Genomic DNA, 26,972 nt, shown 5'->3' on the forward strand with positions numbered 1-26,972 from the left:
ATAAACGTGAATCAAGTATATTTACTCTGAACCTAATAATTATATATAATTCTGTACTAAATAAGTATGTGATAGCACATCTCAAGTTAGTGGGAGAAAAAAGGTAAAAGCAATTCATCATAAATCAAGTAATGGAGATATAATTAATATAAATTTGCATGTGGTGTATAAATATGAAGAGTTTATATTTGAGTCTAAATACTTAAGTATAAAACTTTATTTTGCATCAATAGAAGCAGTACACGAATTGTCAATGATTACTAGTAGTATTCAACAATGAGGTTTTTAATGTATTGACTTTAAAATATTGTGAAGATAGCAAAGGATTTTTAAAGTAATATTTAATGAAAGTAATTCTGTTTTTAAGAAGCTTAAAAGATTTTTTACAAACTATTAGTTATTTTATTAAGGACATTAAATAACTTTCAGAAATATTTTCTAAGTTTTAAGCTAATGTGATGGGGGAATAAATAGTACATCACATGACTTTATAAAAAGCAAGCTTAAAAAATGTAAATGGACTTGAAATTTTAGCATCTGAATAATTTTTGAATAACTGAAATGGGAAAAAAATACAGAAACAACAAAAACAAAAAGACCCTATCATTAAGTGGTCCATCTTGTGGAAATAAATGGTAACTACAAGTCTAATTTAAGACTACAGGTCACATTGGTGGTAGAGGCAAAGTTCTTCAATAGCAAATTCTAGTCCAAAAGTATGAAATCCCAAAAGAACTTTTAAAATTACTAGACCCACATTTCTAGTACCCATTACTCAAGTTCTTTTCCAGAGACCTTATCTGAAGTTTAATCTCTTTCATCTGAGAACATCTTAGAAGATGTTCAATATAACTAAACATAAAAAATCCAGCTGTATATGTGAAAGTTTTCAAAAAGCTAATTCCTATAAGTTATACATGATCATATTTCTCTGTATATCTATTGGTAATGTCTAAACACAACTGTAAACTGCCTTAAAAATATAAACAAGAATCCCTAAAATTATATTTTCTTGGTAAGCAATGGGAGAGAAATCTGGATATGGTGTACATGCTAATAATTTGATTTTAAAGTTGCCAACATGTTAGTATATATTCTTTGTGCATTATACTTTTTAAATTCAGTTTATTAGCCTTCTTTAAACATGCACACACTGAACATATTACTATACTGGCCTCCACCACCAGTTTGATCCCTGTTCCCACCTAGCCTGCCTCTTGGTGGGCATGTCTGGTATGGCACAAAGCATGATTTCAGGAACCACTTGCTTGCTATCTTGCTCTAATTTTTACAATCCATATTAGATTTGTTTGCTAACATTAATTTATTGGTGTGTTATTTTGCTCAAAATTCTACTTTAGTTGTTTATTCACAGCATTTTCTATGCTTACTTCAACTTTTGATTAACTATGTTAAACACTTATATAAATAAGTATGCATTCATGTACAGTAAGTGTGACCAGGTAAATGTTAACCGGTAATGAAGATAAAATGGCTGAAGAACTACCTCCAGCAACTGGAGCTCCACACTAAGCACTGAACTCAAAGTTGGCAGAATTTGTGACTTTACAATGAAATTCTGATGTGGAATTAAAGGCTATGTGGAAAGCATACATTTTACTATGAGTTTGATGGATATGCTGGCCTTTTAAATTGGTGTCGGGTGTTTATGGCTTCAGGATTTCTTGGTATTTAGATCACTGTTATAATTGCTGTGAAATTTAGATTCCTACCTAGCTATACTAATCTAATCTTTTTTTCTCTTTCATGTCCTTTCCATGTGTATTTCGGGAGAGTTACTACGCTGCAGCTCTATTTGGTTGAGAATGTGGTAAACGTACACTATCATGGTGTTAGGTTGTAATTCAGGTAAGATATGCAAGTCATTAACTACAATGATCATTTATTTTTAATGTAATAGAAAAGTCAACAATTTTTAGTCTTATTGATTAATTACCAACTTTGCTCATGAAAAATTGATTTAAATCACTACTTCTGTTAAACAATAAGATAAACTGGGGAAAATTACAATGAAGAACGGAGAGATGTAATCTTTAAAATTTTCCCTCTAAACTTGCAATATGTAAACTACAACCTACAGACCAAATCTGGTCAGCTTTTTAAAAAAAATTTTAATGACCTGCAAGCAAAGAATGGTTCTTATATTTCTAAGTGGTTACATTTGAAGTGTCATAAATTTGCCTTTTGGCCCACAAAGTCTAAAACATACACTATGTGGCCTTTTAAGACGTCTGCCAACTCCTGCTCTAAACTTAAAAAAAAAAATGTATAGTAGAAAATTTTAGAAATGAATCACCCAAGACAATTAAAATACCTAAAAGTTATATAAGCCTAAAAGATTTTAACATCAAATCTATTCCAAATCTCAATACTCATTATAATTTCATACTGAAAAATAGTCATCTGACTTATATAAAATGCACTGTCAAATTAGGTAAAACATAAAGAAAGCCTTATCAATATTAAAGGCAAATGTTTCAATAATCTGACATCCCACTCCTCAAATCTTTTTACTTAAAATTATTGCTATCACAGTACAAGCTAAACGTATATTATCTAAAGTTCGAGGTGGTATATAATATATTGATCTCACTCAATGTATCTGTATTCCTGAAAAAATGTTGACTTATTTTCCTCCTGATGTTATTTCAGACAATTTCCATGGGTCTAAGAAAATAAAAACTAACCAATACAAAGACATCAACATGTTAGCAAAACAGTCCATGTAGGTGATTTTTGTTTTCACAATTCCTTCAAGGGTTCAACAAAATGGAAATTCATATGAATCTACATGACTTTAAAGCACTTATCTCCTCATTTTTAAGTATGAGGAAGGGGCTCATTCTTAGCTGTGCGTCTAGAGTAAATTCAGTGCAATGCATGTCATGTCTCATTAATTGCAATGAAAATACTGACACACAGGACTTGAATGCTTCAGGAGACACACTGGCTGTCTAACTTAGTAAATCCCTATTGGAAAGGCTATGTCGTTTGTTCCTTTATTACTCTTTTAGGTTCTGAAAATTGTGATGAATGAAGCAGTTAATGTTCTTGGCTCCTACAGAAGTTTCTGGAGTAGGTTTGGGGAAGAGGGGCAAAAATAAAGACTTCGGATTCCAAAAACTGCCATATGATAGAGTAATATTAGCTTTACTAGGATGGTGACAGAAGTTCTTTCTGAAGAATTGCCATTTAATTGGAGACATGAAGGACAGCAAGTCTTCCTAGAAAAGTGAAATCACATGAACAAAAGATTCAGAGGAATAAGATTGTTCAAGCCAGGATGCCTAAAGCATACTGAACAAAAGAGGAGAAAAAAAAATAAAAGAGGAACAAAAGGAAATTGTTTGAGAGGTGAGATCTTATTTGAACTGTCCATTAGCTACAATAGATAATATTCTGATGTTTAATGTGACGGTCAGGACTTTTATACTGTTATACATCAGTATAACAGTATGAACATCAGTATAACAGTATAAACATCAGTATAACAGTATACAGTTGTTGTGAAACATCAACACAAGACATGGCTATTACATGGGACTGAATGATATTACCTAAAGAGAAAGTATAGAGGAACAAAGAAACAGACTAGACATGACATGACTAGACTAGACCTGAGGCCCACATGAAGAGTAAAGACAAGCTGGGAAAGAGACTAGAGGATTTTAAGTGTGAAATACCACAGAGAGGCTAAGACAGAGATTGGGTCTGGTAATATAAATGGTGGTTTCGATAAAAGTGGATTCAATGAAGTAGTGTGCAGAAGCTTGGACTGAGGGAAGGTAAGGAGCAAACAGGAAGTGATTGAGACAGTACTAACTACAGTTATTTTGATATGCATTCAGTGAAGGTGAGTCAAGAATTACATGGGAAAGGCACAAGAGGAGAATTTGATGTTCAAGGGAGGGCCTTATTTACTTATTTAATAAACATGGGCTATATAAATGAGGAGAGGAGAGGAGAGGAAAAATCAATGCTAATGCGATTCAGAGCTCCAGTGAGCAGACTGTCCTTAAAGAGGCAAATATTCCATTAGAACAAAGAAGAAACCAATTTTTCTGATTTCGTTATTGATGCAAGCAAGTAACATTTCAATTTTAGGGTAAAATGAGGAAATTATGAGGTGAGACCCTCAGTTGAAAAATAAAGAATGAACCCATTTTGTCCCATTGTCCCAGGTGTGGAACACCTGTAAAAACTTATCAGAGAATTATATAATATTAGGTAAAATAACATAATGATATAATACTTATATTAATAAATAAGCTCTATATTATGTTTATAACCATTTTTAATGCACTTGTGTCAATTTTGTTGAGCTATTTGCACAATTGAAAACCTGGGACTTAGTGGGTTATTTTATATAAAATACTCTGGAATAGTAAAGCCAATAAAACAGGGCAGTAAAGACTGTTGAGCAGTGCTGTGTGCCATTTGAAATGTGTGAACATAAATTTAAAGCTTGATGGCACAATTTTTTCCAGTGTTGTTCAGCTCATAGAATAAAAGTTTTGAATTATTAGGTAACATTGACAGGAGAAAGGTCAAGAGAATATTATTTTGGAATCTAAAATGGGTAAGGAAGGAAGAACAAACAAGAAGGGTAACAAGAAGAGAGAAAAAGTGGTAGAGTAGATGGCCTGGGATCATTCTAGAAAATAAGCTGGAAAGACAAAAAGTTTGGGGCGATAAGAACATTAGAAAGTGAGGGTCATATTCTGTTGGTAATGCAGAGAGGTCCGTCGGGAAGAAGTATGAGCTTGGAATGGCTCACATATACAGTGGGAATAAGTGTAACATGATTTAGGGAGTCTTGATTTGACTGTGAGTTAAACTGGTTAAGTCATGCATGAAGGGATTCGTTCTGAAGTCTCACAGGAATATGGAGTAACAAGTTGAGTAGTATTTAATATTATAGCAGAGATGTCACTCTCTCTTGAAATAGAAATCCCACTACCCTATCCATAAATCTTAGTTAATGCCAGTATTGAATGAGCGAAGATGAAAGGGTTTTGTTTTTAGCTTATGTCGACTAAGAAGCCACTTTTACCATCATATTTACATAATGGTATTCAAACACTCTGCTACCTTAAATATGCAAGGGACAATAAAAGCTGCTTATATTATTATATTTCAGTCATCTGATTAGAGGAGGATATTTTGTTTGATCCAATGATAATAAAAGAGAAAATAAAGATAATCTCATAATATTTATGCAACTGAAATAGGCATTTATTTCATTGTAATATATGAAAGCAAATCAATGTGTACTCGTTTTGAAAAAATAATCTAGCAAAATAGTACTATATCAGGACCTTAAAAATGACCTGCCAAATAGCCTTCTTATGAGTTGATTTCTATGCTGAATTAAAATATTTAGATAATACAGTTATAATTTTAGGCATTTAGTGCCTTCTAATACATTGAAGCCAAAACTGAATGAAACAGTGAGCTGAAAGTAATGGTTTACTAAGGTGAACATTTTAAATTGTGGACTTCCTTCTCTATTAAGTGTGCCTAAATTTTTATTAATTGAATATTCTGAACTATTAAACAAATTTAATAATGTACTTTAGTTCAAATGGTATTAATTTTACAATGCATTTTACATAATAAAATTTATTAAATTAACTTTTAAGTATAGTAAACTAGTGTAAATTCCTTTTACTATTTGGTTTCCCAAAACCTCCCCTCTCTAAAACAGAAAAAGTATTATTGTGTAGACAAAAGTCTTTAGGGCTTGGAGTCCAGTTACAGTGTTTCTCATCCATAAGGAGGGATTTCTTTGAATTTGGGGGTTCCTCCAAAGGAACACTTGACTAGGTGACATGCAGTTTTTTTCTTTGTAGGACTAATCTATTGTTTCCTTAGTTACATACAAAAGATAATTAGATAAAACATGTGATAGCAATTAAGATTTCACACATTAATATTTCTTTCATGGGCCATGAATAATGACATCAGTCCTCTCCGTACATTAAGAAGTTCCTCTTCTTGCTATGACCAAGAAAAAAAATCATGGATTTTACATTATCACATAAAATAGGAAAAAACAAACAAACCTGTTTTTAGGTATTCATTATAAAACAACCCCTTTCATAAAGATATTGTGTATCAGTGTTCATTTGATCTAATTCACCAGAATCTGTATCAAGATATCCATAGAATTCTGTGATTATCAGTAATATCCAAGATGATAAAATTGAGAGAAGACCTAAAAATCTTTTAACTCCCCATATCAATGACATTTAAATTTTTAAAATGAGAATAAAATATAGTTAATCTAGAAGAAAGTTTCAAGAAGGAGCAACCTAGTCAGGTAGTTCTGGTTTGCTTCAAGCTACACTGGCTTAGCTACAACATCCTGGACCTCTCCTATTTTCAGCATAATGAAATCCTATTAAAATTTCATAAGTATATTAATATATCTCATAGACCACCATAGTTTAGCATTCTTTAAGTGCTAAAGTGCACTTGAAAATATCTCCCAATTTGAAAGACACCCAAACATATTCACCTGTCAGGTGCACTTGCTGTTGTCTACAATCTTTGGGAAGATGAGGATATTTATCCTCAAATGTAAGTCATAAAGTCCTGCTGAACAAGTATTCCACTAAATTACACAGCCTTTCTAGATAGCTTTGTCCTGCTGCAGTGCAGTGTTTAGAACAGTGCAGAGACAACCATGGTAGTCACACCTGTAATCCCAGCAATTCTGGAGGCTGAAACAGGATGATTACAAGTTCAAGACCAGCCTGGGCAACTTAGCATGATGCCGAATCAAAATGAAAAAATAAAAAGCCTAGAGATATAGCTCAGAGGTGGTGGGAGGACGTGAAAAGAAGTATTGCCTCCAGCTAATTTTTCAACTTACAAATTGATATTCTTTTTACCCACTGTCTGGAGGAATTCATTATTTATATTACCTTCATTCTTTGCTGTAACTACATTACTGTTATTTTAAAAACTAAAAGTTAATGGGCTTAAATTGCCTTCTCCAAGGCCAAAGAGAAAAAAAGAAAAACCTATGGAAAAACATCCCATTACAAGACATTAAGCTTGCCAACTGCATTGGAAATGCAAGCTCAGCTGACTCACCATTTCCTTCAGAAGCCTGTCTTGGAGCATTTTCATGTTCTCTTTCATCAGGCACATCTGTAAATAAGTAAACATATTTCCCCTATGAAATTTGTCATAAAGTTTTTAGAGCAAAAAGCCAGACTAACCAAAATCAAGAAAGATTATATATAAAAATATAAATTTTTACCTCAGATGTAAATATAGTTTCTTCATAATCAGTGTTATAGAAGACATTTTTATCCAATGATGTTTTCAAAAGATGAAGCCTAACAAATAAAATGAGTTACCTTTGTATTTATTCGGAATTCAAGTTAAATTGCTTTGTGTATATATGCAATGTTTTTCAAATTTATATTTAATTTTAAAACCTCATTTTTTAGATTCTAGAAGTCATTAAGAATAACATACTAACCTCTGTTGTTCACTTCTCTGATATGCACTGAACTTCTGAAATATCTTTTCCCAAAAGTCCTAAATTTTAAGATAAAAAATTAGTTGTACTTCAATGACTGAAAACTAAAACTTAAAAGTTGAAATTTGTATATTTCTAATATTTAAAATTTAAATAAACAATTTGGCTAAGAATATTCTAGATATTATATACTTTCAGAGTTAAAAAATTGAGTGTAACATTTCTGAAGATTTCTCCTGGATTATCAAAGATAATAGAATAATAAAAAGATAATATAAACTTGTTTTCGATTTAAGTATTCATATAAAGCTGATTAAAAATGTAAAACTAGATTATGTTATAAAAAACAAAATGCATTAGAATAACTCATTTATTTTCTGCTTTGAGAGAGCAACCTAACTATAGCTTTTTTAAAGTCAAGAGTTTAAAGTAACTTGTGTCTGTTTTTTGACATGTTCTTTAGTGTTACATTCCCAATGCTTAAAGTTATGTTTAAGCTCTTAAAAGCACAAACCGCAAATTCTTTCTCCAAATCTTTTAAAGATTGTGAATCTTTTTCAAAATTCTCCAGTTCTTCTATGATGATAAATTGGAATTTATCAAGTTTTTTAATCCTATTAAAGAAACACAATATTAAGTTCAAAAACTATAGCATCCATAATATGCATTTTCAATATATGAATATACAACATTCAGAAGTTTTCAGAACAGAAAGTTATTACAAACCTATACTCCCGAATTTGATGGTTCATTGTTTTCAGATGTTGCCGAGCTGTTTTCCAAGACTGCTTAGTAAAATAATCCATCATTTTATGTCGGATCTGAAAAATACTAATTTTTAACTTACAATATCTTCACAAAACAACAATTGAAACAAGACCATACTAAGATAAAAACCTGTCCATGAAATTTAAATGACCAAGAAAAAGTTTAGAAAGTTAAAAAACTAAAAATTAAATTGTTTAAACTGAGGATTTTTATAAACAAGCTCAGTCATTCTATCAGTAAAAAAGTGAGACCCTGTCTCAAAATGAAAATAAAAAGGCTAAGGTGGTAGAGCATCTCTGGGTTCAGTCCCCAGTAACAACAACAACAATGAAAAGGTAAAAATAAATTTTAAAAAGAGATGCATAGAATTTTAAATAATTTTCAATTTTATCCCTGAGCAGAAGAAAAGGGCAAACATGAGGCAGGGCTGATAACAACCCTGATAGTGCTAAAATACCTTTTATTCAGCAAGGAATATAAAAGACTATTTCAAATATACGCATATGAGAGAAAGATATGGGTAGAAAAACATTCTGATAATTAAATATTGTTTGGGAGAGAATTTTTGCATATATCATTTCATTTTGAGGCTTCTAGAGCATCAAAAAAAAAAAAAAAAACAAGGACAGACAAGTACAAAAAAAACAAGGTAGAACAAAGGAGGCAGGGTAACATACTATATCACACTACTCTCATTAATGGTCACCTCTGAAATAAAAATGTTTAAAGACGAGGCACGAAAGGAAACTGTTCAGGAAAATAAAAATTACAGAAGAAACAAAATGAGAAGCTGAAAAGCAAAATAAGACTAGTAGAAAAATAAACAATATAGACAATGGACAGATTTTAAAGTGAGAGAAACTCAGCTCATGAAAGCAGGTTTTTTTTTTTTTTTTTAACTTGATAATTATTTCAGTTTTTCACATGTGCAGGAAGTTGAATTTGAGAATGGGTGTTTTGTTGCCCAAGGACCAAATAAGTCAACAGTCTAATAAAATGTGGGATATATGTTATCATATTATTGAGTATAAACTATAAAGAATGATAACTCACATGAATCTTCCTCTTAAATTCTGAATTGATCTTCTCACAAATCAACCCTACACCTGAAAATTCACTTTCCCAGTTCTCCTCAGGAATTAAAAAATCATCTGTTGATAATGGAGATATGTTTTCAGATACTAAAAAACAAAAACAATCACCTAAAGTTAAAATATACATTACTATTTTCATAGTCTATGTATAACCTAAAGTTTATGAAATCAAAGGTAGACTTCATTATGCCTTTTTTTTTTTAAACACAATACCTTTATTTCACTTATTTATTTTTATGTGGTGCTGAGGATCAAATCCAGGGTCTTGCACGGGCGGGGCGAGTGCTCTACCGCTGAGCCACAACCCCAACCCCTCATTAAGTTTTTCTAATTTAAAAATAAAATTCTGATTTATAAAAGAAACCTTTTGGTATGGCTATTAAGCAAGAAATGACAACATTAAAACTGAGCATTTTGGAATTTTTTTAAACTTACAACTACTTCCAGATAATCATTAACATGAGTTTTAGAGACATACTAACATTAATTTATACTCTACTAAAATTTAGATGCAGAGAAGGAGGGGGAGTTTGAGTATCATCTGTGACCCTTCCTACTTTATTTGTAATGAAACACAGACCAACTTGGAATTATTCAAAGTTGTCTTTACAAAGGAATTTGTTTTGAAGATGAAGTCATCTAGAATCTAAGAAGCCACCTTCCAATCACTGTATGCCGACACAGGCTTTTGATATACCCACCTCTGCAGGTGTGGTGGTCTGCATCTTCAGTTCTACACCATCTTTTGGGAAGCAAGTGGACTCTCTGTTCTTCTTCTTCCATTTCCACTTCATTGACATTACCAAGATTATCTTCTATGTACACTCGTTTACAACTAAGATGCTGAGTGGAGCCTTAGAAATAGTTAAAAATAATGAATAGTGCTATAATTTTGATTAAAATACCTAATAATTTCTTGTTTTTGTTTAAAAAGCCTTTCAATTAATTATGTTTTAAGCAATTTCTCTCTAAATTCTACCTAGTTTATATATATATTTATATATATAATTATTATTCATTTTATTTGTTATTTTTTAATAAAATCATTTTAATATTTTTACACAATGATTCAATCTAGGTGTCAGATATGCTAGTTGTGCCACTGAAAAACCCTGGAAGGTAGGTACAAATATTATCTACAATTTTTTAAAATATATTATAATTTGATATGTATGACAGCAGAGTGTGATTCAATTCATATTACACAAATAGAACACAATTTTTATGTCTCTGGTTGTACACAAAGTACAGCCACACCATTTGTGTTTTCACATATATACTTAGGGTAATGTTATCTGTCTCATTCCACCATCTTTCCTACCCCATGACCCCTTCCTTTCCTTCCCAACCCTTTGCCCTATCTAAAGTTCATCTATTCCTCCCATGCTGCACCACCCCATCTCCATTATGAAGCAGCATCCTTATATCAGAGAAAACATTTAGCATTTCGTTTTTTGGGATTGGCTAACTTCACTTAGCTGTACATTCTTCAACTCCATCCATTTACCTGCAAATGCCATGATTTTATTCTCTTTTAATTCTGAGTAATATTCCATTGTGTGTATGTGTGTGTGTACGTATGTATGTATGTATGTGTGTGTGTGTGTACATATATATATATATATCACCCAATCAATAAATGGGCCAAGGAACTGAACAGACACTTCTCAGAAGATGATATACAATCAGTCAACAAATACATTAAAAAATGTTCAACATCTCCAGCAATTAGAGAAATGAAAATCAAAACCACTCTAAGATTTCATCTCACTCCAGTCAGAATGGCAGCTATTAAGAATATTAATAATATATTATTATTTAATATATTATTATAACAATAAAGGTTGGCAAGGATGTGGGGGAAATGGCACACTCAAACATTGCTGGTAGAACTGCAAACTGGTACAGCCAATATGGAAAGCAGATGGAGATTCCTTGGAAAACTGGGAATGGAACCGCCTTTTGACCCAGCTATACCACTCCTAGGTTTATACCCAAAGGACTTAAAAACAGCATATTTCAGTGATGCAGCCACACGTTTATAACAGCACTATTCATAACAGCTAAATTGTGGAACCACCTGGATTCCCTTCACTAGTTTATATTTTTGACATTAACTAAATAATGGCATGACTTAAAACACATAATAATGTGAAGTTTCATCTAAAGGAACTATTTCAAAAACTAGTACTTAAAAAAAAAAAAGGCCGACTACAAACCTGATACATGAGTAGTGTCACAAGGCATATCAAACAATATTTTCTCTCTTTTTTCACTAGACATGGATAATGGAGATGGTGAATGGCTTCCCTAAAAAACATATTAGAAGTTAGAATAACAAAACACTCTAAGTACTCTTGGATTCACCTTTGACCATCTTGCTCAAATCCTAATCTCAGTAATTTGAAATGATGTCAATTCTTTCTCAGATTTTTTCTCTTTTCGACTTTAACAATACCATTAATGGAACTAGATTCTAATTGTCAATCCTATATTAATTGTTTTGAGCTTGCTTTTTTGACTATTACTACTATTCCATTTTTCCTTGTTAAATTTTTCATTAAATTTTGTGGGGAGCCACAAAAAATTTAAGGCTTAAACTCTTTCTTCCAAACTGCATCTTTCACATTTAACCTTATGTTTTACTATTAGAATACACTTTTTTAAAACTTTGTAATCTTTATTTTGGTTACTGTTATTGCTCAACTTCATCTGTATATACCTTAGGTCGATCTCAAATCCCACTTCTCTCTCCAAACTATAAAATTCAGTCTTGAGTGTGTTTGTATTTTATAGATTACAATATTTTTATTAATGGACTGATATACTTTTATGATGGCAAGAAGCTCAAGGCAACCAAATTCTTATATAATTGTGAAACCATTCCTAATTATAAATATGTAAGTTAGGGGGTTCAGCAGCCTAGTCTTCACTATTTAAGACCTTGCTACCCTCATTTTAAAACTTTAAATTTTTATGTCAAAAAACACCTTTCTATAATTAAGTATTTCTATACACTTTAAACATCAGATTTTCAGGTAGTAGTTATTGAAAAGTATTAAATATAATTAACATTAAAGACCAATAATTTGATTCTTACAAGAATTATCTCAAAGGAAAAACTGAAGATTATAGCATATTACCTCTCTTTTGCTTTGTATATGATTTTCATTAATAATTGGAAATTCAATTTCCATAAGCTCTTTTTTTCCTGAATTATAACTGCTTACCTCTGAAAAGCTATTACAATTATGTGTACAATTAAGTACCACAGCATTTATGCCTTTTTCTATTCACTATTGCATTATTCTGATTTTGAAGATGCCTGGGCTATGAATGAATAAGATTCAGAAACCCAAATGAATTTAGACAACTGTTTAAAGCCAAAAACAAACCCTTTAAACATAATAGGAAACATTAAATCAATACTACTTACACTTTGAAGGAAGTATTAATTCGCTGCTAAAATTCAACACCTATTCATAATTTTTAAACATTTAAAGTTATTAATAATTTTAAAAATTTTTAAAAATTAATAATTCTAAAAAATCTTAAGAGAAATAGAACATTAACTTGCTGACAAGTATCTACCAAAAAATATAGAGAAAGAGCCCTCCTAGTATAGAAGCCTGGGACACAGAAGTATACCACAGAGGTCAATGTCAACCTTAACAAGAAAACATTTAAGTATAAGGATTGGAACAGAAATGACAAAAATTATCATGAATAATAGTGTATATAATTGTCTATACAGCACATCTAAGAGAATCTATGCAGAAAATTGTAACATTCAGCAAGATTATTCAAGATACAAAAATCAATGTTCCTATATAAAATGAAAACAGCAGAAAATGTAAATTTTTTTAACAGTGTGTTTTTAAGACACAACAAAAAGAAAACTTGTAAGAGGAATTAATTTTAACAAGAAGCCTATTTTTCTTTGTGAAAACTTTGGTACCATTTGTAGGAAACAGGGCCAAAAAATGGAGAGAAAAATGATATGGATGAGAAAGATCAGTTCAATACTGAGAAATGCAGTTCTTTTCTTAGACAAACTAATTCTAAAGTTTATACAGATAAGTAAAGGGCCAAAAGAATGCTGAAGTAAAAGAATGGGGTATGTATGAGAAACACTGTGTAACTGTAAAATTACAGTTGTTAAAATGATGTAGTGTTAGCACAAAGACAGTAAGTAGGTCATTAAAACAGAATAGTGCCTAATAGATCATCTGTGGTCACCGAGGTATTCTGCTCATGATGTTGCATAAATTTATTATCTATATGAAAGAAGAAAGCTCAGAAAGACAAAAAAACCTTAAAAGTTAAAATCAAAAGTAACATTTCTGCAAGAAAGGAAAATGCTTGTATGAGACAATAGCTTAGTGAAGGAATTCTTTTGGGTGTGTGTTGGGGGTACTAGGATTGAATCCAGAGGCACTATACCAATGAGCTATATCCCCATCCCTTTTTATTTTAAGAGAGTCTCACTAAGTTGCTTAGGTCCTGTTAAGTTGCAGAGGCTGGCCTTTAATTTGCAATCCTCTTCCCTTAAGTCTCTCAAATCCCTGGGATTCCAGGCATGCACCATCATGCCTGGCAGGGAAGGATTTCTTAATAACCCAAATGATTGATGACACTACATCATTTGCCATATGGAAGTTTTGGATTTAACTAAGTCAAAAGACAAGATGCATACTAGGGGAAAAAGTCTACATTACTTATAACCAATACAAAATATCAGGATAGATTAAGAACTATAAATTTATAAGACAAATTGAACAAGGCATTTACAAAATTAGAAAATAAACAGGTAATTCACAAGATGGCTAAAACATATATGAATACTTGTTGACACAACTTGCACACTTATCAGATTGGCAAAAATAGTCATCTGATAACATCTAGTTAAAACTGTGGAGAAGGGGCACTATCACACAGCACTATTGAGAGTGTCAACTTGTACAGCTACTTTTTAAAAAATAAAACTTATATAGTGCTGGGGATCAAACTCAGGGCCTTGCACATGCTAGGCAAATCCTCTACCACTGAGCTACATCCCCAGACCTGGTACAGCTACTTTGTAAAGAAAATTTCCAATACCTTAATAAGAGTCAACAGTAAATGGAGGGGGAAATGTCTCATGTATCAGTATCCAACAGATAAATACATAACAAATTCTAGTACAGAGTGGTATCAAGATTGAGAGTTACCTTGGTTTAGGCATTTTCAAGTTGGGATACTGAGGAACTAAAGGATTCAGGGAAACTAAGGATGACAGAGCAACACTGATAAATGACCACAGGATAATAATCTTGTGGGAAACTAGTTTTTAAATTGTCTGTAGAAACTCAGTCTTGAAAAGTATGTTGGGGATTATATGGGAGGAAAGCTATACAGGCTAGGATTTAGATGTCCTACATCTGCTTTGAAGAACATAGGTCCACTCTCATCTGTTTGACATATTGGGAATTTTCTGCAAGAGGTCATTTGAAAAATATTCTCTGTGAAGACTACTGGTTTAAAAGAATAAAAGGACCTTAAAATCTTCTAGGAATAAAAAGCACATTCATTTAAAAGTACTCAGACAGAAGGTTGGTTTTAACAGCAGTTTTAGATCTCTGCTATAGGTGTGCTGAATAGTCATTAACAGTTTTTTTTTTTTTTTCCTGCAGAGCTAGGGATTGAATCCAGGGCCTCATGCATGCTAGGTAAGCACTCTACCACTGAATAATTAACTCTACTTTGTATGCAAAGTTTAGCACATAACAAGAAAATATTTGAGTATTTACTACATATCAGGTACTATGTTTACATAGTTCAGCCTAAAATTTTCATTGCACTTCATCTTTTTCATCTGTAAAATAGGGCAAAGAGATTCATTAACTTGTAAAATGTTACATGGCTAGCAAATAGTGAAGTCAGGATTTAAACCCAATTCTGTCTGACTCATAACTCTCAGCTATATACCATAGTAATGAACAACATGAATATCTTTGCATTCAATTGTTTTTTCACTACTTCAAAATTATCTAAATTAAGCCATATATAATATACAAGCAAAAAAGGAGGCGCTGGTAAGTTTTATAAACTGGTACCAAAGTATCCCAAAACTTCTTTTTCTCCTCATGAACATTAAACAACATTTCAGTTATCTACCTCATTTTAAAACTTAATCACATCCTATCTTTATTATCAAGTTTTGGACATTTAGGCATACATTTTATTACAAAACTATATAATATAATTTGATATTTGAAAGAAAAAATCCATCATATATATTTTAACTTTTATATTCATGTTATTTACCAATCAGTTTTAAACTTCCTTATAAAAATTTAAAGCAAAAACTATACTGTTCAGAACTACATTCTTGGCAATTTAGTTGTCAACTTGTGATTTCAATTAACTAAAGTTTCTTAAAAGGTTATGGACTTTGAATTATGGTGAAATGTGAAGAAGGTACCTGTGTTGCAGGAATAAATCTATCCCAAACTAGAAAATGTATGCCATTCTGGTGTATAGATAAAAAAGCAGAAGCGATCATTCCTATCACAGAATCCTTAACTACGCTGTTCTGTCACAATACCACTTTTTTTTTTTTTCCTGTGTAGCAGCTATACATGAGTCTGTTAGGTTCACTGAGGGGCTGAGAACTGTATCTTATTTGTCATTATGTCCTCTTACCCCAGGCCACAGACCAACTTCAAAACCTTAAATAGACAAGTTATGTGTATTTGATTAAGATCATAGACAAATGATTTACTACCTTCAGACAGATATATCTGATTCTCTGCCCCTTTCCTCTCTCCCCGCTTACCAAAAACAGAGGTTGTGGAATTGGTGAGCAACTTTCACTTGCACATAGCAAGTTTGTTCCATTGTTTTTGGATGAGTTTACTGGACCTCCAACTTCTTTGTTACTGTCTAAGGATTCAGGTGATGAGGTTTTCAGGTAAGGTGATAGAGATTTTGTTCTACAGTCACAATCCTGAATAAAATCATTTTCTGTTATTTTCTCTATACCTGTAGTGCCTCACAAAACACAAACAAAACAGATGGCAGGTGTTATCAAAGATGTCTGCTTTAGAAATAGCATGATTAAATTCTAAGAATATGACAAGTTGTTGAACATTAAAATCTTAGCTATATTTAAAAAGATAAACTTTTGCAGGCTGACTCAGTTGGCAGAGTGTTTGCCTAGCATGTGGGTTCCATCTCTAAAACTGAAAGATTCCCCAGCACCACTAAAAAACATAAAAGAACAACTTTCCATAAATTAAGGCTACATTATGTTTAAAATATTTTGTAAGGCTCTGAAAAATAGCTGAATTTAAAAACTTTCAAAACATTTTCTAATAAAATATCTACAGTATGAACTGAAATATAATTATGTAAATATTATCTTATTTTATCACCATAGTAAATAGTGTTTTTATATATTAAAGTCACAGATTTTATGACTGGAAAGGCTAGGAAAATCATCTCATCTGAATATCTCATAAAATGAGGAAATTCACTGCTGAAATGAGTCTTAAAAGAATTCTCAGTTTTCATATGAAATCTGGGCATGTACATCTGTCTTTTCAGTATGTGCTTATCTGAAGTGACAGTTGTTCTAAGCATTAGTAAAGTAAAAGAACACAATCACTAGCTACTTTAGGTGGAGCATAAGTACATTAACTGATCTATTTGCTAAATTTTAAGTGAAATGAATAACATTTAGAAATAACATTTAGAAAGATCCTTGTAAGCAATTGAAAGTGAAGCAAAAAGTGCGAACTATAAGGAGTTTCTTTACTTGAAAGACATACATATACCAAAGCTCCAAAGATTGTGAATTTTCTTTACAATTTATTTTTAAAAAGCAAAACATCTATTATGAAGATAATCTACTGTTAGTCTATAGGATGATCATGATATCCTTTGGACTCTTGTCAATAAATTGTAACAAGGAAAAAATAGAAATTCCTATAATACTTGTGTTTTTAAATATATTTCCAGCTAAAAGCACATTAAAAATAGGCTCTTAGTTGAGCTTTCACTGTACCTTGCAAACATATATTAAGTGTTTTCCATATTAAAGCATTTGATCTTTAATTTCCTAACTTGAAAAATTTAAATGACATTGTTCCCAAGTTAGCAAAAATAAAGTTACTAACATTAACTAGTATAACAATGAAGTTTTTACTGCCTATAATCTTAAATACCTATAATCGTAATCCCTCAAAATTAATCTACAAATTATACTTTCACATAATCAGAGTTAATTATTCAATTACAATGCACAGAAATAATACTGACATCTCATTACTTCTACAGATGATGGAGTCTCAGATAAAGATGAAGGAGATGAATCCAGGCTATTATCTTTTATAGTATCTTTTAGTAGAGATGAGTATTTCCATTCTTTTGATAGTTCTTTTTGTGTATCAGCAGAGAAGACTTTCTGTCGTTTCTTTGGCAGTTTCATTGTTTTGGTTCTGGAATGGATGTTTTCCTCCTAAATTTATTGATAACCTTGAAGTTACACTTCAATACAAATACTTACACTTAGACACATTAAAAAAAATCACATTGAAATATTTATTAAATGTTTTATGCTGTACTACATACGGGCATCACAAGGGCCTAGGCATTAGTGAAAAACTTTCTATTATACTGGATGGCATAAGACAAATGTGCAGGAAAATGGAATGTTTAGATACAATAAATAAGAGATATAAATAAAATGCTATAAGAGTTCAAAGATTATATCCAATTTAAGGAAACCAGAAAGAATTCCTAGATTTTGAAGTATCTGAAGCACTGAGGAGTGGTGAAAGGAGTGAGGGGAGGACTTACTGGGATATGAAGATGGCTGATAGAGTGAAGGCAGTGGAAAGCTCAGGTCTTATGGTATCTGGTTGTTAACAGTTCTGGGTATATAATGGGGAAAAGTAGAAGCAAGCATGGAAAGGTATTTTGATGCTTTGAACGTCAAGAGGAAGATTTTCAGGGTTAATTCTTTGAAGAGCAATAGGATGAGGGATGACTTGGATTCATTTGCCTAGATGTGAGGTAAACTAAAATTGAAGTGATACAAAATATGGAGGTAAGTAATGAAGTCTTCCAGGTAGGAGATAATAAGGGAGGTTGAGGTTTATTTACTTAAGATCAACATAACATAGTAGTCAGAAACCTATCAGACTCTCTGGGTTTAAATTCTATCACTTTCTTGTGTGATATCTGTAAAGTGCTTAAAACTGCAGCTGACATATTATCTTTCACCTTTTTATTATAAAAGCGTGCAAACACAGGTGCTGGCAATATGTTGTAACATTATGAGACAAGGGTGGGGCAGTATAAAGGAAGAACCTGACACCAATAGTTTTGCTTTCATTCAAGAAAGAGCTACAGTTTCCCAACAGGTTGTACTATACTGAAGCATAATTTTGGAAAGAATTAAGTACTTTTCTATTTCTAAACATCATTTTAAAGTTATAATTTCACTAGAGACAGACATCTAATTTTTAACACTAATGCCAACTTATAAAATTTAGCACTATATTTCCTAGAGACCAATTTTTAGAATTATTATAAAAAAGTTTTCCCCGCTGAGGTTGTGGCTCAATGCTAGAGCGCTCGCCTGGCATGCACGAGGCACTGGGTTCGATCCTCAGCACCACATAAAATAAATCTATGTCCTGTCCACCTAAAACTAAAAACTAAATATTTAACAACCAGTTTTCTCATATAGAAGTAACAAGTTAAATATGATATTTAAGAAAAGAAGTAACAAGTTAAATTTGATATTTTTACAAAAGTATATATTTAATACTTCAAGAGGCTTTGAGAAATTATTAAACTGAACTGTACCTATTTACCTTTACTAGAAAGCTCTCTTTAAATGAATGTGACAATTCTTGTTCACTCTCTGATTCTGAATTTGAGAGATCTTTATAATTCTTTTTGGTTCTTGCTGCTCTTCTTGGAAGTCTGGTTCTACCATCGGGAACTATCTCCTCCCTCTGCTTGGTGTTTTTTTTGTATGCCTTTAAGAGAAAAATTCCTGAATATTACTAGATCAATATTTAAGATAGAAAAAATACAAGCTACTTGCTATAAAATTGACACTAGACATACATAAAATATTTGGTCAGAATAAAATGATTCTTGATTAATAGATTTTGAATGATTATGTTTTATTTTCCCATTTCAATTTTCTTCTTTACCACTATTTTCCCTTATCAACATTTCAATTTTCTTCCTTATCATTAAATCTGTAAGAGACCTGATATAAACTATATAAAGTAAAAGGAGGTCAAATATACCTGTTATCACACAGAATGAAACAGACTAAAAATAAGGCCAACATGATTCTAAAAAACACAAGTCAAGAGAGGTGTGCAAAGACAGAACAATTATGGAAAATAAGCAATTGATAGGAAGAAAATTATGAGATGGCAAATGAATTATTTTTATATGATAAGAAAAAAATAACTTTAAGGGAATGTTTGAACACAAAACTTCTTACTTTACCATTTTAGATCTTGGTTGACCCTTATCCAAGGATGGTCCTGCAATTTAGGAAAATAAGGTGAAATTTTTCAAATATATAAAAACTGGCATTAAGTTTCTTAGAGCCATCGCTGCATGTATAAATTAAAAATCATTCAAAACAAGAGCGTATATCCTTTTTTAAAATTTTGTTTCTTCATGTAGCTTTAAGCCACCAGGACATAGGCCCCCCCCCAATAAATCTTTACTGTTCTGTTGAAGAATTTGGCCATCAGGTTGACAAGCTGCTTGGGGAGCATTCCCTTCCTCCAAGCTTTCTGCCCCATCCCTTGGTACTGGGGATTGATCCCAGTGGGTTCCTCTGCCACTGAGCTTCGTACATCCTTGTTTGTATTTATTTGAGACAGGGTCTCACCAAACTGCTGAGGCTGGCCTTGAATTTATGATCCTTCTCTTTCAGCCTCCCAAGACACTGGATTACAGGCACATACCACCACACGTAGCCATTCCCCTGAACTCTAGTTAGTATTCGTGGTACCACATCATAGATGGGAAAGAATCCATCTTTAAACGCATTCAGAATTTTAAATTTCAAGAATTGATACTCTTACTATATAGTGTTTGGTATAGTATGAATTGCCAATCTTCCTGCCTCTCCTTATTTTATATTCTAAAACTTCTTAAACATGTAAAAGCATTTGTAATATAAATTATAAAGTGAACAGCCATTAGTTTAGTACTCAATTTAAGAAACAGATTATGAATGGTATTGATCTACTTATATATGTTCTTTAATAGTCCTCCATATCCTCTCTGCTAAAAGGTAATTACTATCCTGAAATCTGTTTCTCATTTACTTGATTTAAAAAAGACTCTTTTCACAGATATGTAACTCTAAATATAATGAGCTTTGTAAGATTAATGTCATGTCCTATTCTATGATTTGCTTTGTTTTCCATACATTGTTATGTTTCTAAGATTTACCCATATTACTGATAGTAAAGCTTTAGTTCCACTTCCCTTTTTTCCTTTCCAAGGATAATATCTTTTTAAATATCCACTGAAGCCTAAGAAATGAGATCATCCAAGTCAAAGGAGTAAAGTTTATTTGGAAGAAAGGTCTTCTAATCCTGGCAATTAGCTTATATACATATTAACTTGTCACTTAATCATTTAAACAAAGTAATTCACATAGAAGTTCAATTTTATAAGTATTTAATGATTACAGTATTTAATCTCTAAAATCTTGAGAATTTCCAGTCTTCTGCTTTTTAAGAAATGTATTCATTTGTATGTCTTCCCATTAAACTGTGAGCCTCCTGAGGTCATGTGAGCCTTACCATGTTTCTCCTGGGCTTATAACACACAGTTTCAAACTCCAGATTCCATGACTAGATCTAGCCTCACCTTTCATTATTGTTACAAATAAAAATCTATGTATGTTACAACTACCCCCATTTTGCATTCCCTGAATATACTATGCTATTTTATAATCCTGTCCCTTTTACCTATGATAATCTTGCTCCTTTCCTTTCTGACATATTTGGTTGGACTCTCACATTTTGAGATTCAGCCTCATTTCTAAGTATATTCCCCAATTCATTTTTGTCTAATTTTAATTCTCTTTAAGCCATTTCACCCTGTTAGCAGTCATTGGTTATTTTTATTCTAAAACTAAATAAAAGCTAATTCCCTTGAAATAAATATAAATTCAATTGAAAAACAGTTGTCTTCTTTTAAAAATGAAGTATATAAAGTCTTTGTCTTTTAGCAAACATTGACATTGATATTCAGCTACAAAAATGGTAATTATCTTTAGCCAAAACCTATAACTCAAACTTGTATTCGACTACTTCAATAGATTCATTTTCACAAAAACAGAAACCATACTCTAGGAAAATATTTTTTGTAAGACTTGAAAATTGTTTTCCTTCTGATATATTTTTATTGCATCCAAATGAATTCCTAAAAAGCATGTAAGCTGGCTACAGCAGAGAACCAGGATGCTGAGAAGAAAATATATATAATAAATGCAAATAATCGTAAATAGATGAAAGTGTCAAGGCTCAAATTCTGGTTTTGTTTAAGGATTCTGAATTTACGAGTACTTTGTGTACTATTTACAATAACCAATTAGCTCAGCAGCAGTTAAGTGAGCCATGCGTAAAAAGTGATGAAAGTATGTCATGAACCAAGGACCATATTAAATCAAATTTTGTATCCTTACAGTCCTATTAAAAGTTAATTTAAATATAACCATAGTGGACAAAACAAAAACATAACTACTATAGTGTTTTGTCCAATTTGTAGGGAATATATTGTTGTAAATGGTCTACATATAAAAGTATACTTATCAAACAATAAAACATTTAACACAATGAAAATGATAAATTTGCATTATTTCTCTAATAATTTCTTACTTGATTTCCCGTTTTCACATTTCTTCACATTTTTATTTCTGCTATAGTCTATTAGCTGTGGTTTTGATTTTGGTTCTTTTAGCCAGCTAATATCTGTCTTGCTGTCATCACACCTATATTCTGTTTCAGTATCACTGAAGAGATTTTTCTTTTTATGATTTGTGATAATCTATTTTTTTAAAAAAATTTGAAAGAGATGAAGAAATATCTTATTAAAGGAATTTAAGTCAACACTTTCTCCCCCCCAAATCCAGGAAATCTAACTTCTCCTTTTTTTTAACATACCAATTTAAGGATTGGCATTAAAGATCTATTCAAGAAAGTAACTCAGAAGTACAGATCAGATAGTGAGATTTATATTTTGATGATAGTGTTAATTAAAAAAATCAAAACAATATATACTTCCAGAGATATAACCTAACACTGTTAAAGAAAACAACAGAAGTTGTTATATTAAGATGGATAATTTCATAAGGGAATGAAAAAAATAATGTTTTTTGGGGGGATGAGGTACCAGGGATTGAACTACTGAGCACATCCCCAGCCCTATTTTGTATTTAGAGACAAGGTCCCACCAAGTTGCTTAGCAACTCTATTTTGCTGAGGCTGGGTTTGAACTTGAGACCCTCCTGTCTCAGCCACTGGGATTACAGGTATGTGCCACTGCACCCAGCAAAAAATAAAAATCTTTTTCCCCATTTCTTTGATGAGAATCTTTGGCATTAAAATGTATTAAAATAAATGCTATTTTTATAAAATACATTAGGATATTATAACTTACCCTTTCATCTTTTGTTTTGAGAGAAGGTTGAAGTTCATCATGATTCCGTGAACCTACCCTTAAGCAAAAATAATAATTAACATAAAAATATCTGTTATGATTGTTTTCTTAAGCCAACATGCACTGGACAATTAGATCTCAGTTTTCAGCCTCAACTCTTTCACTAATTAGCTATATAATTCTGGCCAGGTAGCTTATCCGCTCAACTTAGTAAGTTATAAAATAATGTGTATGGATTGAAGAAATACACAACTACAATTCAAAGTATAGATAATTTGCATATTAACTGGAAAAGTAAATGTTGAAGTAGCAGAATCATGATAGAAATAATCATGACAACCTGGGAATGGAACCTCCAATTGACCCAGCTATATCCCTCTCCTCAGACTATATCCAAAGGACTTAAAAACAGCATACTACAGGGACACAGCCACATTAATGTTTATAGCAGCACAATTCACAATAGCTGTGGAGCCAACCTAGATGCCCTTCAGTGGATGAATGGATAAAAAAATGTCGCATATATACACAATGGAATATTACTCAGCATTAAAAAAGAATAAAATCATGGCATTTGCAGGTAAATGGATGGGGTTGGAGAAGATAATGCTAAGAGAAGGTAGCCAATCCCAAATAAACAAATGCTGAATGTTTTCTCTGATATAAGGAGGCTGACTCATAGTGGGGTAGGAAAGGGGAGCATGGGAGGATTAGATGAATTCTAGATAGGGAAGAGGGGTGGGAGGGAATGGGAGGGGATTAGCAAGGACAGTGGAATGTGATGGATATCATTATCCAAAGTACATGTATGAAGACTCGAATTGGGTGTCAACATACTTTATATACAGAGATGAAAATTGTGGTATATATGTGTAATAAGAATTGTAATGCAAAAAAACCCCCCACAAAGTACATGTATAAAGGCATGAATTGGTGTTAACAAAGATATGAAAAACTGTTCTCTATATGTGAATTAAGAATTGTAATGCATTCCACTGTCATGTATTTAAAAAAATAAAATCAATAAAACTAAAAAAAAAGAAATAATCATGACAGTAGCATTTTAATTTCATTCCTCTCCTATGTTAAAAACTCTTAGAGAAACAGAGTGAGGACAAGCTACTTAAGAGGGGAAAAAGTTAAAATTGTTTTAATCTGACCTATGTTATTAAAATAAAAACACCTACAATTTTATTGAATTATCCACACATGCTTCTGTAGCTGTAGCTTGAAATTCTTGGATCTATATGGTGAATAAACATTAAAAAAAAAAAGAGTATTCTTAGTGTCAAGGTAAACAAAAGTTAAGGAATAAGCACAAAATCTAGTTTCTATCATCTCTTAGAATCATAAAAATTGAAAATAAAATTTAAAATGATACAATAAATACAATAAAATACACTCAAAGCAAAACAAATAAAAGTATTTGTTTTAAACCTGTCCCAGCAAAAAAAAAAGAGAAAGATTTTCTTGATAGAATAAGTCTTTTACTTTTCCCACTCATTTCTTTCCTCCTTATCCACAAAACATTTAGAAAAACCCTAGAGATACCCTAGCTGGTTATCCAAATATATTTTCACATATTTAAAAAAATTTTAAAGTACATCTATAAGAAGATGCACATCAAAAACACTCATAACTGTATAATACATGCAAAATAACTACTGAATAAGTACAAAATAAACATTAATTTCTAGCTTACTCCGAGTTTTATAACAGGATCATCAGCTCCATTCAAATTAAAATTATAAACATCATTCCTGTGAAATTAAATACAAATGTTAGTTCCATTATAGAAGAAATGTTTAGTTTCTTTAAATATGAAAAAAATGAAAAGATTAATAAAAAATTACTTACAATGGGCATTCAGAAGTAACATTAACAAAAGTAGTCTTCAGTTTTCTGTAACTTTTTTTCTGAACTTTTTCCTAAATACAAAAGGTTTACATAAACCATTTAAACTTAGACTACTACTGACCACATAGCAAACAAATCACATATGCAATTAAATATTCATCTATTTAACATTTCCATCTGCACTGACACTACTATAAATCTGGCATTTATAACATTTTCCTTAATGTGAGTTAATAAACATATACCTCAAAAAATTAAATCACCACCTGTAAAGATACCTGCACTCCCATGTTCCTTGTGACATTATTTTAATATCTAAAACAGAGAAACAACCTAAAGTGTGTACTGACAGATAAATGGATAAGGAAACTAATAAACACACACACACACACACACACACACACACACACAAACAGGAATGTTATTCAGCTTTAAAACAAAGAGATACTACCATTTGTCACAACATCTATATACATAGAGGGTATTATGTCAAATGAAATTAAGGCAGACAGAAAGAAACCTGCATGATTTCACATGTGGAATGTAAAGTTTGAATATATAGAAATAGTAAAATGGTGGTCATGAGTGGGGCAAGGAGAAGGAAATGAGAAGTTGATTAAAGGATAATAGGTAGGGATTAATCAATTCTAGACTCTAATATAGAAAATGAGGACTACAGTTAATAATATTATATTGTATTCAGTTTTTTCCCCATAAAAATCATATTTTAGGTGTTTTGTGAAACACACATACAGGTGAATTAAGTGAAATAATGGATGTGTTCATTTTCTTGGCTACAATAATCATTTCACTATGTAATATCATCATTTCATGCACCTTAAATATATAAAAGGAAAATATCAAGCATCCACACTAGAAAAATGATTTAAATGCATGTATTAATTATTTGGGGGAAAATATGTGTACAATTATTCACATAGATTATAGCTCAAAATATATTCAACCAGATCACAAATTACTGAGGGCAGGCAGTAAAGAAGTTAAACAAAATTTAATGAATTAATATTTGTATTGATTTATTACATTTAACTATGGTTAAGTAATATTGCTAAATAACTAATCAAAATAATCAGAAGACTAATTTAACATCTGGTAAGTTATAAATATTAAAATCTAAAACATTCATTTTAATTTGTGATTTATTTTCAATTTAAAATTTTGGCTATATCATATAGAATTATTTGCATTATTCTCAAAACTTTCTATATATATCATTCCTCTGATCACTTATCTGACTTACCCAGTGTTCAGGTATGTATGTTCATTTCTCTTTTGTGTACCAGTAATACCAGCTAGGTATTACAGAACATCATATAAAACAGGATATGCAAATGTTAATACATGTATGTATTAGAGATGTACAAAGGTGAACAAAGATGTTAAAAGAAGATATAAAGATGACTCAAGACAGTTACACCCTAGTAAGACAGGAGAAAGGAAAACCCTGTAGTAATGAATAAAATAATTTTAAAACACAAAAAATTATTTATTTCCAATTGAATATATTTTTTCTTTGGTCAGGGGACCTTGGAATCTTTTCACAAAGAAGACAGACTCAAAAGCAAGACTCCCAATGAATATTAAGATCTTGGTAATCACAAAAGAAGGAATGAGAATTTGAGTTCTTTCCAAAAAAGGTTAAAGAGAATAAGTAATGTACTAATGAATGGATTGGCACAGAAACATATTACACTATAAAATAAGGGAATTACATAAAGACTATCGTAACAGTTCAGGAATCAGAAATTAGAACTGAAAGACAACAGGAGTTGTCATAAAGGAGAAAAGATTCAAAAGAACTTATAGAGGGTAAACTTCAGAATTTGATAAAATTACAGAAAGTAATTTTAAATAATAAATTTAAGAAAACTATTTTTGCCTCAATGAAGATAATATATATATATATATATATTTTTTTTTTTTACCAAATCAGGACTTAAGAAGGACCTATAATTGTCAAGACAGATGGGATAAGTTAGTGCAAAATAAAACAAACAAACAAAAAACCTAGTGATATG

The 26,972-nt window shown here is 31.4% G+C and overlaps 1 protein-coding gene across 1 annotated transcript in view; it reads right to left on the bottom strand.

Moving 5' to 3' along the window:
• Positions 1-5,814: 5,814 nt before the first annotated feature.
• Positions 5,815-26,972, bottom strand: part of Sycp2 (synaptonemal complex protein 2) — an 83,256-nt gene continuing 62,098 nt past the window's right edge. Inside the window, 20 exon segments of the mRNA XM_040276370.2 lie at positions 5,815-6,021; positions 7,123-7,179; positions 7,292-7,370; positions 7,517-7,575; positions 8,031-8,130; positions 8,243-8,337; positions 9,338-9,465; positions 10,080-10,232; positions 11,598-11,688; positions 12,522-12,659; positions 12,661-12,708; positions 16,196-16,401; positions 17,680-17,878; positions 19,242-19,409; positions 19,897-19,934; positions 22,296-22,464; positions 23,077-23,134; positions 24,264-24,319; positions 24,779-24,836; positions 24,934-25,004. Coding sequence (XP_040132304.2) covers positions 5,944-6,021; positions 7,123-7,179; positions 7,292-7,370; positions 7,517-7,575; positions 8,031-8,130; positions 8,243-8,337; positions 9,338-9,465; positions 10,080-10,232; positions 11,598-11,688; positions 12,522-12,659; positions 12,661-12,708; positions 16,196-16,401; positions 17,680-17,878; positions 19,242-19,409; positions 19,897-19,934; positions 22,296-22,464; positions 23,077-23,134; positions 24,264-24,319; positions 24,779-24,836; positions 24,934-25,004 — 2,049 coding nt within the window. The 3' untranslated portion in view covers positions 5,815-5,943.

This window comes from Ictidomys tridecemlineatus, chromosome 5 (genome assembly GCF_052094955.1).
Source record: "Ictidomys tridecemlineatus isolate mIctTri1 chromosome 5, mIctTri1.hap1, whole genome shotgun sequence".
In the NCBI taxonomy this organism is placed as follows: domain Eukaryota; kingdom Metazoa; phylum Chordata; class Mammalia; order Rodentia; family Sciuridae; genus Ictidomys; species Ictidomys tridecemlineatus.